Raw genomic sequence first — 15,287 nt, 5'->3', positions numbered from 1 at the left:
CCTGAGACCATTGTCTAAGGATACAAGATGGCTCAGTGGGTAAACAAGTCTGACGATCCAAGTTTGATCCCCCAAACTCGCATGATGGAAAGAGAGAAACAACTCCTATAAGTTGTCTTCTCAACTCCATACCTATGTCCACCCCCAAAATACATATAATAATAATAATACAATCACCTAAATGTTCACAAAGGACTGATTTATTTGCTTGCTTATTTATTTATTTTATTTATTTATTTATTTAAGTTATGGTCTCATTGCCCGGTCTGGCCACTATGAAGTTGGGAGTGACCACGAACTCCTGATCCCGCAAACTGTTTTCAGGCTTCTTAAGAGTGTCTTGACTGTGGCAGAGATAACTTTCTCTTTGCAATTCTGGCAACTGACCCAGTAGCTATGGCATGAAAAACGCCACACACATTGACTTAGTACAGGAATCAAGCAGGCAAAATAGCAACATGAAAAAACTCTCAAGTCTTTGGGGGAAAAAAAATGAAACTGAAAGCCAGAAGCTAAAGCCTAGCAATGGAAGAACAGTTTTGCCCATCTAACTTTAAAACAGACTTGAAGAGGCATTGTGTGCAGTTTTTTGGAAATTTATGAATTTAGTGAGTATATGGCCTTCTAAAATTCAGTCCACAATGTTACTACTGATGTTGGTATTGATAAATCAATTTAGATTAGGATGCTCAAAATTCTTTTTGTTTTCAAAAAGGTTGTAATCCTTCTTGGGACATCTTTGAGGTCTGGAGTGGTGACTGCCCACTGGGGCTCTGGTTGCATTAACCGCAGGTAGCCTGGGATGCCCTCCTCTCCCTGAAAGCGAAGCCTAATGCCAAAGTCCAGAGGAGAGGCTCTGCCAACTGAACACCAGGGTTCACATGGTTTCAAAGGCCCTGAGAGCTATATTTGGAAAATCACTTAAAGCCCATAGCCAAGACAACAGAGGATTAAAATCGTTTTAACATGTCTTTCATGATTAAAAGTCTGGCGCCAAAACAATTCTAGAGAAACTAACATCATAAAGGACAGATATGGAGTATGAGTATCCAGTTGGCACCATGTAGGGGGGGTTGACGTAAGGGGTGAGGGTGAGAAAGTACCATGTTCACACCAGTTGTAAAACCAACAGGCACGGGAACACGTACGAGGGGGATCAGAGGAGGGTGGTATTCAAAAAGTCTTGAATCTCAGCCACTGGTATAGAGGAAAGAGGAATCCGAGTTCTACGCCAGTGTAGGTTAAACTGTCTCAAACAACCAAAAGAGAAAAAAATAGCATTGATTAGCGGGAAGCAAGGCATTTTTTAATGTATTCAATTCTCTTTCTCAATAATTATCTTTTACATAAATTCCCAATAACCCTACCAGGACAAAGTTGGTTCTGGAGAACCGAATCCTAAAGTATCTGTGCACCTACCTTTTCAATCCAGGATTGTCCCAACCGCCCCATCTCTTCAGAGCCCCGCCCCAATCACGGTAAGCTCCGCCCCAGACACCAGAGCCTCGCTTCGGATCCCGGAGTTTGTTCTAACCAGCAGCCCTGCCCAGATGCACTAACTCCCCGCCCAAGAGGTGAGAGCCCCGCCCAGACAGGGGAGTCCTGCTTCAGACTAGGGCGTCCGTTCTGAGGGGTAGCCCCGCCCGCTTGTGGGGGCGCGCGGCGCGGTAACCCGGAAGTGGCGGCAGCGTGCGGGGGCGGGGCGGCGCGCTCGAGCGGGCCATGGCCGCCGCCGCCGCGGGCTTTGTGTGCAGCGCGCGAGCCCCGGTCGTCCGCACCTCGCCGGGGCTGCGGGGCTGCCGCTGACCCGCCCCGCTCGCCGCGCCGCGCCCGCCTGGCCCCGCCCCTAGCCTCTCCGCCTCCTCGGCCGGCCTCCAGTTCTCGGCGCTCTCCCTCTGCGCTCCCTGCGCTTCCCTCCCGCCCGCGGCGGGCGCCAGGCCGTCCCGATGCCCGAGCCCGGCCCCAGGATGAACGGCTTCTCGCTCGGCGAGCTGTGCTGGCTCTTCTGCTGCCCTCCTTGTCCGAGCCGCATCGCCGCCAAGCTGGCCTTCCTGCCGCCCGAACCCACCTACACGGTGCTGGCGCCCGAGCAGCGCGCGCCCGCGCCCGCTGCGACCCCGGCGCCAGCCCCGGCGGCGCAGCCCGCTCCGGCCGAGGAGGGTGCGGGCCCCGGCGCGTGCAGCCTGCACCTGAGCGAGCGCGCCGACTGGCAGTACTCGCAGCGCGAACTGGACGCCGTAGAGGTCTTCTTCTCGCGCACGGCCCGCGACAACCGGCTGGGCTGCATGTTCGTGCGCTGCGCGCCCTCCAGCCGCTACACGCTGCTCTTCTCTCACGGCAACGCTGTGGACTTGGGCCAGATGTGTAGCTTCTACATCGGCCTGGGCTCGCGCATCAACTGCAACATCTTTTCTTACGACTATTCGGGCTATGGTGTGAGCTCCGGCAAGCCCTCCGAAAAGAATCTCTACGCCGACATCGACGCCGCGTGGCAGGCGTTGCGCACCCGGTGAGCCCCGAGCCACGGGTTGGGTGCGGGCTTGTGCTCCCAGATTGTTGCATTCGCTCCGGATCACCAGCCCTTGTGGGGATGGATAGCTCAGACTTAAAGGGTCCTGCCTGCTTTTCACTGGCCAGCGAGGCCTGGAGTCTTTGTGGCTCCGGTTAAACGCACGTGGCCGCTGTGGGGGGTGCTAACGTACCGGCCAAACCAACTTGGTTGAGCTTGAGTTGTGTGATGAACTACGCGCAGACCCTGAAGGTCTGGAAGAAGTGACCTTGGGTTTTTCAGTGTCCTGTGAAAACAGGGGAGAGACTATGACCTTTAAAAGACTTTCTAAGTAGAAAGTCCCCCTGGGGCGATGCCTGAACAGCCCTTAAGGCTGGGTCGGGTCGGGTGTGGTGAGGACTTTGCCTCTTGGTCCGGCAGAGTTTGTGGTTCCTTGAGATCAGGAAGTTAGCTGATGTCGGAACCTTCCCTAAACCCCACTAGTAGCGCAGGGTGTCTTATAGGCTCGAGGGAATCGGTTGACCTTGAGTTAGGGTTCATAAAACTGGAATTATTCGGGGTCTTTTACATGCCAAGCACAAATTGTTATATCTGGGGACAGATCAGGTGGGAAAAAGAAAAACCTGCTTGAGTTTTACTCTGAACTTAGACTTTTGATTTGTGAGAAAGTTAAGTGACCTGTCCTGTTTGATGCTTGTGACCTTCCCATGTAATCCCCATAGCACAGGTGGCAACCTTTTGGGTAATGAGCTTGGATTTCTTTAGAGGAACAAGTCCTCAGAATAAGGACAGTAGGCACTGTTCTTTTTAGAGACCTTTGTATAGTTTTTATGAAAAGTCTATTTGCTGGGCTAAGTACATGATCAGTAATAATGACTTATTTCCATATGTGTTGCCCGTATGTTCATAAATTATCCCTTATGCTTCTTGAGAAACAGAGAAGTACTTAGTATTTACTCTGTGCTGTTTGCTTAAACTCTTCTGAGGTCTTGGAGGGGATCCTTAATTGGGGTGTAGTTTTCAGAGAACGATGTAGGCAGATGCGGCTGGATTCTGTCCTGATGGAGTGGCTGAGGATCCACAAGTAGTCACATGCCACCTGTTCCCAAGAACAGGTTTCAGAAGTATGTGTCAGGGAGGGCTGGTGTAGGATATGCCTCAGTACTCTGAGGCAGAGGCTGAAGGATTGCTGAACGTTTCAGGCTAGCCTTAGCTGCACGGTGAGTTCTACATTGGTCAGGGCCTGGAAAAAGTGTTCAGGTAGCTAGGTGGCTGAGTGAGTGGAGGCTGCTTTCTGGGCAGACATGGTGACCAGAGTTTGACTTGTGGAATACAGAGGTGGAGGGAGAGAGAACTGGCTCTCCTAGGCTGTCCTGTCATCCAGTAATTGTGCCCACACTCATCTACCATACCCAGTTCTTTTTAAAAAGCACGCGTCGCACATCTTGAACTACCTAATCTGCCATAGTGTAGGTGGTAAAAATAAATTTTAGTATTAGATATTTTTACAGTGAAACAGTAAAGTCCTACCTTGAGTTGATGTTCTATAAAAATTTCTACAAAACATTGCTCCGATGTGGACCTTTCTTTCTTTCACTCTTGAGTATGTATGTCTGTCTTACCACAAAGGTGAGGTGCAGTCCATAACACATAAAAGGCATTGTTTCGGGGTACGTCAAAATTTGAATTACCTGGTAATTTTGCTTGTGGTTTAATGTTTTACTAGAACTCATATCTAAAATAAGCATGAGTTCTTTGTTGTTGCTTTTAGTTTTTGTTGTTGTTGTTGTTTTTTAAACTGCTTTTGGAGACTCAGACTCACCTTGCAGCTGATTCTGACCATCACCACCTCCCTCTGCTTCACAAGTGCTGGTATTACAGGTGTGCGTTGTCACTCCTGGTTCCCAGAATCAGACTATGAAGATACAAATAAGCCTCTTATTCTGTGCTTTCCCAGCCGGTTAGACTGACTACAGTAAGATGCTCATTCCGCACCTTGATCATGCTTGCACATCTCGTACGCATCTGAGGCTGCGTATCTGAATGGAATGTTTCACAGAACATCCCAACCCCAGTGGGTACTTCGGGTAACAGAATGTGTTCTGTTTTATTTGACTTGAAAAAAAAAAAAGTGCTGGGTGTGAAGTGTTTCCCAGCGCCCATGTGGGTGCTGCCTTCATCCACCCTCCCCAGGATAATATCACAGCCAGCCAGCAGGTCTCCTAACTGGTAGTTTAGAGTTCTCTCACCCTGTATTTGATTTCTCAAAAGATGTGAGTCTGGCTTACCTGATTCTAAGGCTGATTCCTCAACCACCTTCCTTCAGCCTAGATTGCTGTGTTGTCTTACTGTATGTGATCTTTCAGTAGCATAGTCTGGAATACGCTCATCTCTACCCCTTCTCAGCTGTCTTAAGGTCCCTGCTGTTGAAGGACTTCTTCACTGTGACAGTTCCTCTGGACTGGCTCAGAAACCCTCTCCCAAACACCAGTTGTTCTGTGAGTGGTTTCCCCTCTGACTTCCTGGTTAGCTACACTGCAGAGGCACTGACTTGAGGCTTGCAGCCTCCTGAGTCGTCTCTGTCCTGGCCCATAGATTAGTCCCCGAGAAATAGGTTGTCTAAGTCAATGCTAGGCAGCCCCAAGTCCCAGGCATTTCCTGAGCTCCTAGGTGGTGTTTTGAGAATGTCCTTCATGTTAAGAGTATTGATCCTAACTAAATCCTGGTTATATTAGGAGATCCTAGTGTCCCCATCTTGTGGCTCATGGTTTAAGCCTGGTCCCCCAGTACAGTGTTCAGAAGTGGAGCTTTGGTAGAAGTGATGGGATGGAAAAGACCCAACCCCACCCACAGATTAATAACCCACTGATGATTCTTAGTCAAATGGACTTTGGAAAGTGAGGAACCTGGAAGTGGGGCCTGATTGGAGGAGTTGATTACCATTGTGCGTCTGGAGGTGATATCTTGCCCTGGCCTCTTCCCCTCTTCTGGCTGCCATGGGGTGGTAGTGGATGGGTAGGGGCAACTTTCCTCTATTATGTCTTTCTTCCTTAATAGCCTTGGCACGGGTCTAAAAGCAGCAGAGCCAGCTGAACTTGGGTAGACTAAAGACTTTGAAACTGTGAGCTAAAGTAACTCCACCCTGAAGTTGTGTACCCCATATCTGTCACAACCATGAAAAGTAACTAACACACTGTTGCACCTGTTACTCAGTCCCTTTACTTAAGCATTGCCATAGCTGCTGTTTAATTGACAGTTTCTTGTGGAAAGGACCTCTGTCCTCTCTATTCCCAGAAACTAGCACTGGGATTTAAAATATAGACTCTGATTAAATATTTGCTCAGGGTGTTTCATTTATAAAAGGGTGAGTGCTCTGTTGACGAGTGGCAGTCAGTCAGTGCTGCTAAGTTGCAAATAGTGACTACAACCATCCACCAAAAATGGTGTGTGCTCAAATGGCTTGTGGTCTCAGCCACTTCCTAGCTGTCATATTGGTGTTCTTATGACTTTGTGGTGTCTTTATCCATTATATGTCTGTGCAGCTCCTTCGTGCTATTATTGTGATTTTAACCGAGAGCTGAAATTCTCCCCAGCGTGCAGACCCCCACATGCAGGTATAAAGTCAGCCAATCCCTCCAAAAAAGGGTACAGAGTCAGAAAAGGTGATTTGCTATAGGTTATTGACTATAACCTATAAGGATTTAAGTATTTTCGGGGGGCATGGTGTTGGAGAGGAGGTAGAAACTGTGACCTCGTGTTGGCATGTGACCATAAGAAATGGCCACTAAGCCGGATGGTGGGTACCAGGGACAGAGACACATCCCTCTGCAGGCTCAGAAGCACTGGAGAGCACACTGTAAATCATGGGCTTGTTGGAGCCTGTGCTGCTGCTTGAGTTGGGAAGGTGAATTGCGTGATGTATGCAGTGCGGGGTGAGGATAGGTAGACCCAGGCTCTGTGCCTGCCCTGTAAGAAGACAGATCTCGTCAAGAATTGTAGACTGCAGATGTTTGACTGTAACTTAGTGGGATTAAACCCAAATAAGCAAATAATCCCTCAGAATGGGGTATAAAGTATAAAGAGAATTTTAGCTGAAGTGTTTCCATCTAGATTTCCAGAAGTGAACAGTGGGGCGTTCATTATTTGGTTTGTTTGTTAAGTGGTCATCTCTGAGCCTTCCGTTTGATATAGGTGGCAAGGACAGTAGAGGAGAAAAGGCATTTGGTAACAGAGAAAGCAGATGCAGAGAGGGGAAGATAAGAAAGAAGCTTTTTTTATGGCTTGGTTCAAAAAGCAATTTAAAGACCCAAAATCTTATTCCTCAGCAAACCATTTATTAGCCATTGTCTGCCTGTTTCTCTCTCTGACAAGTGATTTTAGAAGCAAGTGAACATATATCCACATGCTGTTTGGTAACTTTAATGTCTGCCGTTCATAGACTCTGTGGCTTAGGGAATCTGTGACAAACAATAAGGCTATGGTGACATAGGTGATGGGGGTTGAAAGGCACTGTCTGTGGATTGTGATCAGTATTTAAAATTGGCACTCGGTATAATTTCAAGAGTAACAAAGCTCTCCTTTTCGGAGTATGGTGAAGTTGTTAGTATACCTCTTTGTTCTCAGGAATACTGTGTACCTGTTAAGGAAAAAGCCTAGGATTTCTGTCTATCTTTGATCAGTAGTAAGAAAACAGAACCTGTTTTGAACACTGTTTGATACAAGGAGAAAGCACAGTGATATTTATGAAAAGGAATTGTACTTGTCTCCTGGTATCCATGGGTAGTTGTTTCCAGGACCCTGTGGATACAAAAATCCGCAGCTCAAGTCCTTAGTAGAAAACGGCACAGAATTTGCATATAACCCACATTCGTCCTTTAAATCAGGTCTAGATTGCTTGTAAGATCTAATGCAGTGTGAATGCTATGTAAATAGTTGTTGGATTGAACTATTTAGGGAATAATGACAAGGCAAAGGTCTTGTTCAGTAAAGCTGCAGTTTGTGTTTTTTGATACTTGGATGGTGAATCTGCAGGTGTACAACATGTTGACATGGAGGGTCAACTGTCAATGCTAGCTCACAGTTCCAGCAGTGGGAGACTCCTGTTAGGAAGAGCATGACTCCTCTTAGAGCAAATGTGTCCAGGCAAAGCAGCTTGAAAGTAGTCTGTCTGCCAGTCTGCATAGAGCTCTCCCTTTGGCTGCTCCCTTTCTCTCTCATGCTTGAAGCCTAGGCTTACTACTTCACCCCTGCAGGAAGCAGAGTCTGATTCTTGCCTCCTCCCTGGGGAACCTGCTGACTGGTTCTGTTCTGATGGACCTTGTACTTCTGCTGTTATCCAGTCGCAGGACATCTGTCGTTTTCTTTGGTAATGTTTAACTTCATAATGAGCCTGCTCTCCTCTCAGCATTTTGTTTAGGATATTCTTGGTGTCCTAAGTACTCATCATTTAACATTCAGTCCTAAGGCTGGAAGAAGTGTTGCCACAGCCCTTTAAGGCTGGCTGTTGTGAATCTACCTTACCCTTAAGGTCCCTTGCTCCTTTCTGCTTCCTCTCTCCACCCTCCATCACACTTTTAGAATCTTTGTTCAGCAGTCATAATCCCAGGTAAGACTCTGAAGTCTGACTTTAGAAATAGAGTTCATTTGGTCACACCTTTCTTATCTGCACTGGCTTCTGCTAACCTCATACTGAAGCTATAGGTCTGGTCCAGTCCCCACCCAAATACACATAGAAGATAGAAAACAATGGCACTTTTTTTTTTTTTTTGGACACATTGTTCTAAGTAACAGGTTCCTTGATTTTGATAAGAAGATAGAGACAGTAGATGAAAGCTAAAACTTTTGAGTTTGGCAGTCAGTTTAAATTGAGAATCACCACTCTCTCTTTGTCCCTTTGTGCTGATGTAGTGGCAATACACAGTTTATAAAGAAGCTTATTCTTCCTCATTAAACTCTGGAAAGTCTAAGATGAAGGCACTAGTAGGTTCTGTGGTGTGGTGAGGGCCCTGCCTTAGCTTCCAGGATGGCTCCTGGAATACCTTAGAGGGGCAGAAGGCTCCTCCTCACAGGGGTTAGAGCTGGGCAGGGCTTTTGGGGTTTGGTTTTACAGTCACAGTATCTTGTGCTTGCTTTACGGTGCCCTTTCCTGTAAGGTTTGTGTCTACACTTTACCTTCTTCCTATGGTTTCTCTGTCCTACTCAGCAAATGATGAGCCCACCCTGACCACCCTGACAGAAGGCACTATTCCTTTCAGGAGGTGGGGGGTTATCTTGGTCTGTCGCCTCCTAAAGGTTCCTCCTAACAGTGGTTCAGAGGGAATCAAGTGTCAACATTGGTCTTGGGGAAGGGCTGTGGCAGATGCATAGGTCAACTTTGTCTCTTTCTCATATGCAGTGCTCCACATTTACTGTGCCTTCTCAGTTGGCCCTGCTTTCCATTCAATCTGTGTGGGTTGTGCAGAATGTTGACCTCGAAAAAAGGTGCCTTAAATCAGGTCAGTGGGGCAGTAGATGTCACTGTTCTTTTGTGACCTCACGTGTGGTCGTCTGATAAAAGCCTGGGAGAGATGGTAGAGAGCAGCCAAGGAACATGGAGCTCTTCCCTTTGGATACTTCTCGTTTTCCTACACTTCCCTACAGGCAGCAGATGACACTGAGGGGTGGTGGAGGAGGCCTGTTGTGGAGATCCCATTCTGAACAATCCACAGAGCAGAGAGAGCAGGAAAGGGATGACGGCAGATGCTGCGTAGTGCAGGTAGGCTTGTGTGTGGTTTAAGCTAAAGATCTCCAGCATGAGATGGTCCAATGGTTTATTTCTTCATTTAGGAGATTTACAACTGGAACTGGTTTCATCTTATGTCAGAATCACATAGGCAAGGTTGTTAGAAGGATAACTCAGAGAATCACGTTTCTGCCAGCCTAAGCTTTCAGATAATGTGTTTAGTGATTAAGGGAACAGACTTTAGTCTAACAGACTTGGATTTAGGACTTGGCTGTGCCACTTACAAGTTACTTGGTGCCATTTGGATGCTGTGGCCTTCTCCAGCCTCCATTGACTAGTGTAACTGATAATGTGGTGTAAATGATAATACCTGTGCCAGGTCCTGACACAGCACCTCTACACAGTGAGGCACAAGCATGAGATGCCATTGCTGGGATTGTTCATAGGACTGTTGGGAGTTGCTGTACCAGATGCTCAGATGGGACTGGAGACCAGTCCATCGGTTGCTAACCCCTCCTTCCCCCACCCTCCGGCTGTCTGTAGGGAGATGTCCAAGTGGAGCCTCACTCTGGGGGGTATATTTAGAGCTGAGAAGAGAGAAGTTCTCAGAATTGGTTACTTTGGAGAGCAGTAGTGCTGTGTTCCTACTATGGTGTTTATATACTTCCCAAAGACATTCTTTGCAGGAGCAGAAGAGAAGCCTTACCTGTCTGTAATCCCAACACCTGCAGTCACTTTGCAGACTGTCCTTTCTTTGTACTGCTGCAGCCACAAGAGAGCCCTCTCAGATGCAGCAGCAGGCAGAGGCTCTGGGGGAAAATCAGGACAGGGGTGAAACCGGGCTTCTCTGGCCATTCAGAACCTTCTGGCTGTTCTTGCTAAGAGAACAACTATAAGCCGATATCCTGAAGTTGGCCATGGGACCTGAATCATGTTTCCTTTTAAAATATGAATGTTCCCATAATGCCTTGCACTTCCTATTCAGGGAGTGTTCTCAGGGCTGTGTAACAGAGCTCATTGATAAGTTCCATGATATTGATTCACTGTAGAGCTAAAGGGCCGTGGCACCGTGGTGAAACAGGAAGCCTGTTTCCAGGAAGTCTGGATTGCTCAAGTTCGGGGCTCTGGCGACAGTTAGCTGAGTATCAGTTACACACTGAGTAGCTGTGAGAGCCACTGCAGCTCAGCACAGGACTGCTCACATCTTCAAAGAAAAAGGAGTACAAAGAACCCCTGCGTGCTGCTTCACCTGACATTTTAAATGCTTATAGTGAAGTGTGGACAGTTGCTTTGTGGGAAGAGTGGAAAGCAGAGCTATTCTGAATGTGTTCACCATAGACTGTGTTTGCAGATGGGAAGGAAGCGTGCCTGCTGGCTGCTACTGTAGTGTTAGCGCTGGAACTCAGAAGGGAGTTCCAGCTTTGCCCAGGTGACTTCAGTGAATGTCCTGGATGCAGTGGTAACAGTACTGACAATACAGGTCCATGATGCCAGAACAAGATTCGTTTATGGTGGTGGTGGTGGTGGTGGTGGTGGTGGTGGTGGTGGTGACGGTGATGACGGTAATGGTGGTGGTGGTGGGTGGTGATGGTGGTGGTGGTGGTGACGGTGATGATGGTAATGGTGGTGGTGGTGGGTGGTGATGGTGGTGGTGGTGGGTGGTGGTGGTGATGGTGGTGGTAATGGTGGTGGTGGTGGTGGTAATGGTGGTGGTGGTGGTGGTGGGTGGTGGTGGTGGTGGTGATGGTGGTGGTGGTGGTGGTGGTGGTGGTGGTGGTGGGTGGTGATGGTGGTGGTGATGGGTGGTGGTGATGGTGATGTGGTGTACGATAGTATATATTAGTACTTGGTGTGTGGGTGGATGCCAGGGGAATTCTTGCTTCCACCTTTATGTGGGTTCTGGGAATTAAACTTGGGTAGTAGAGCTTGCAGCAAGCCCTCTGTGTACTGTGAGATCTTTCCCACCCTCTATTGTTTTAATTTTTATATAGCTGTTAGGAAAAGACTGTTCACATGCTAATTTGTTTCTGTGCATATTTTGTACTATAATTAGGCTAGATGAAAAGTTAAAAATGAACATGTCATCTTGGAGTTAATGGAAGAAATTAGTTTTTCTACTAGATTAGCTAAAAATAAGCATACAGAGGGGTAAGAGTTCAGGCTGTCATTGGTGTGTAGAGTAGATCATGAGTTCCTGCGATCTGAGGGTTCACCTTCTCAGGTGGCACTCACTGGCCTTTTCATGGTACACCTAGGCTCAGTGTTCTGTAAACATGGTCTGTCTCCTTCTTCTGAACCTGGAGAGCCCTTTGGCGCCTTCCCTCCTTCATCACATACCTGAGCAGTTGGTCATTTTCTTATCTACCACCTCTTCCCCGTGACAGCCCTGGTCCCTCTGTTCATCATCCTTCGCTGTTCTCTGCAGGTCTCTATCCGATCCTGGGTCTGACCTGAATCTACATGGCTCTCTTGGCTTGCTAGTGCTTTTCACTGGCAATGAAACATTCTATATGCTGTCTGTTGAGTTGTATACAGATGTGTTGCTGATTGCAGGGCTGATGTGAGGTTGTGTGATCTCAGTCTTAGGGATACTGGGCCTTGTAAGCTTGTGAGGTAAGTAGTGTGAGAAGCCTGCATGGTGACTGGTTTAGCTCTCACCGTTTCCCTGACATTTGCTGCAGTTCTTCACCTGGGGTGGAGAAGCATGTCACTGGTGTAACAGACTTTTGAAGCTTGTTTTGAAGTAAATGTATACTGTTTTGTTGTTTTAAGAGTCTCTATAGCCTAGGCTGACCTGGAACTCATAGCATTCCTCAGCTTCTGAGTGTAAGCTTCCATACTCAGCTGTTATATAATAAATGCATAGTTCTGGTTTTTAAGCTCTTTTTGACCTTGGTCTAGGCTGTAGTCCATACATTTTGATCCTACCTTTTGTCACCCCACGTTCTGTGTCAGCCTGCACAGTTTGAATATTGTATGATGTCTAGGCACTATTCAACAGCCTGCCTTGTGATCCCTTTCCCCATGCTTCTCTCTGACTGCACCATTGCACAGCTCATGTCTGTGGTCACATCTTGCCCTTTGAAGTCACCTAGACTGAACTGCTGCAAGGATTTTTCCTTCTCAAACATCTGTGTTGACGATGCTGGGAGAACTTGAGAGTGGAGTAGAGGTTACAGTTAATTATAAAGGGAGGCTAGGATTTGCTTCATCTCAAGATGAAGCAGTGCAGGAGAGTTGTATCCCGGGGTTGGAGTGTGCCTGGCAGATGCAGAGTATCAAGGAAGTGAAGATGTTTGGGGCAGGAGAGTCAAGGGTACCAAGGAGGACAGTAGATGGACCACTGTAGGGCATGGAAGATGTGGAAGGGGGTTTAGGTAGAGATGTGATGTGATCTGATTTAGGTGTTGGTCCTCGGTGCTCTTGATAAGGTTGGGGGGAGGCTGCCACGCCACTAGAAAAGAAAGACCAGTAAGAATTGGGAGTGTTTTAGATGACGGGAATGAAGTAGTGTACTTAAAGTTTGGGTGTATTTTAAAGATAAAACCAGCAATATTTGCTGATGCAGAGTAGAGACTGGGTATGTCAGAAATGAGCACAGGAGCCCAGTGGGATACACTCCTGTACCTAGCTCTTGCTGGCATTCTGGCAGTTCCAGCACATGATGGCAGAGGCCAGAGAATCACAAGTCCAAGGTCAGCCTAGGCTACATGGGAAGAGCCAATCTCACATAAATAGATGAGTAAATGTACACATAGCTGCAAGAATGCTTAAGGTGGAGAAAAGCTGGTCCTGTTTCTGTTGAGCTGGGTGGCTAGGGACAGGGTGGTAGGACACCTAAGGAGTGTGCTGTTAAGCTTCTGAGTTTGAGGTACTCAATTCACAAGTGTGGGGTTCAGGAGCAAGAGGGCTAGAGGTAAGAGAATTGAGAAAGGAATCCACAGAAATGGAAAATACCCGTGTTGGCTAGTCTTGTATGAACTTGACACAAACTAGAGTTATCTGAAAGAAGGAACCTCAATTGAGAAAATTTGTCCATAAGATCTAGCTCCAGGGCATTTTGTTAACTAGTGATTGATAAAGGAGGGTCTGGCCCATTGTGGGTGGTGCCAAACCTGGGCTGGTGGTTCTGGTTTCTATAAGAAAGCAGCCTGAGCAAGATGTTGGGGAGGAGCAAGCCAGTAAGTAGCACTTCTCTATACTTCTCCATGCCCTCCGCACCAGCTCCTGCTCCAGGATCCTTCCCTGTTTGAATTTCTGTCGTGACTTCTTTGAACAGAGATATGGAAGTGTAACCAAATAAACCCTTTCCTCCCCAAATTGCTGTCGTGTTTCATTTTAGCAATAGAAATTTTTAACTAAGACAGCACATGAAAGAGTTGTCACTTTTGGGTCAGCAAGACAGCTCAGTGGGTGAGAGTGCATGCCACCAAGGCTGAGAATTTAGGTCTGAGCACTGGAACCCATGTAGTGGATGGAAAGAACTGATTTCTACAAAAGGCCAAGATGCCTGCCCTTCCCCCCCAAACACACCGAATGAGAATGGATGATTGTAAATTTAAAAAGTTAAGAGTTCCCACTTCTGCTTGAGCTCAGTCTGCTGCTATCACCTTCCTTGTGAGGACCACCCTGCAAGAGCTCTCTTCAATCTGTTGTCTCCTTCCAGGGTCTCTGGTTGGTGTTGCCACAGGTCTACTAGAGGCCAGTGCTGAAGGACAGAGAACTTGTGGCTGGCCTCTTTTTTCTTTGGGAGAGATCATCTTGGGGTTAAATTGTGTGTTATATCAGCCTGGCTTGTCTGTCTGGGTAGCCATCCCTAGTTTTCCTTGTACCATTCGGCCCTCCCAAAGCCCATTGAAGTTTTGTGTCCTTACTCGTATTGTGCACTGCAGTTTTGACAGCTGTCTCCATGACTGTATGCTTCCTGGCTTCCACTGAACCAATTTTGAAAAGCCCTCCTAATGACCTGGTGCGCTCTGGATCTTTTTGATGTGTGAAATGCCAGAGACCTGTAATTACTTTCACAGGATTAAGGATGGCAAAGGATAACCATTTTAATTTGCTGGCTGCCTGTCTGTCTCCTCTGTCCCTTATGAACTAAAAGTGGGACAAGTGTTTCTTGGGGACGTTTGCAAACTTCTTAAGTCCATTCTTATTTTTGAGTTATCCTCTTAACTTTACATTTAACAAAGAACTGCAAAATTAACACCCCAAACAATTGAAATCTTAATCTTTTAGGAGTTGGAGTTTTCTCTTCTGTCTTAGCTTTTTTTTTTTTTTTTAACGTGAGAGACCTCTGCTACCTGTGTGTTTCTGAAAGGCACTCGCTCCATCTCAAAGGCATGGATAGCTCTTCTCTAGAATCCTCTGGCACTTGGCCCTATGCCACCTTACATGTGCCTTGCCAGAACAACAAACTTCCCTGTCTCCACTCTTAGCACTCTGACTTTGCCCCTGCTGGATCTCGTCCCCTCCCTAGTCCTCTGAGGAAAGACAGTCATAGCTACTTGTTCTTAGACTCAGTAGGCGCCCTGAGAGGTGCTCTTCCTGCAGAGCTGGCCCTACCTGTTCTGATGGCATGGTAGATGGGCTAGACAGAGTCTGAAGCACTCACCTGGTCTGTGTTTCGGGCACTTTGCCCTTTCAGATTAAAGATCATAGGTCTTGATCTTCTTAATTCTGGCCACAAAAGTGCCAATCAGGTTGCTGGTACAGTTTTAGCTTTCAGTGAAGTCGTTCTCCAGGGTTGAGTGTGGAAGTATAACCCATCCCTGGGAGATACAAGGATCTGGGAAAATTGAGGTCTTAAACCAGTCTTGATGAAAGATGAATCTTTCAAAAAAATCAATACCCTAACCCCCATATGTGCATTTCAAACAGGAGGGATGACTGAATTGCTCAGAGGGGACAGGGTGTGTGTGTGTGTGTGTGTGTGTGTGTGTGTGTGTTGCAAGTAGCCACTATTGGGGGAACTAACTAGCATCCTTAATATGTATATACACAGCCTTCTCATTCTGTTTTATAATACTTGTGACAATGGTTGTGGTTATTACAGAT

General features: G+C 47.1%; 1 protein-coding gene across 1 annotated transcript in view; it reads left to right on the top strand.

Moving 5' to 3' along the window:
• The first annotated feature begins 1,931 nt into the window (after positions 1–1,931).
• Positions 1,932–15,287, top strand: part of Abhd17c (abhydrolase domain containing 17C, depalmitoylase) — a 40,961-nt gene continuing 27,605 nt past the window's right edge. The window contains exon 1 of the mRNA NM_001100736.2: positions 1,932–2,509. Coding sequence (NP_001094206.1) covers positions 1,947–2,509 — 563 coding nt within the window. The 5' untranslated portion in view covers positions 1,932–1,946. The remainder of the gene's footprint in view (positions 2,510–15,287) is intronic.

The sequence above is a fragment of the Rattus norvegicus genome, chromosome 1, assembly GCF_036323735.1.
Source record: "Rattus norvegicus strain BN/NHsdMcwi chromosome 1, GRCr8, whole genome shotgun sequence".
Taxonomy (NCBI): Eukaryota; Metazoa; Chordata; class Mammalia; order Rodentia; family Muridae; genus Rattus; species Rattus norvegicus.
The sequence above is the reverse complement of the archived record's forward strand: the minus strand, read 5'-3'. Positions and strand labels throughout refer to the sequence as shown.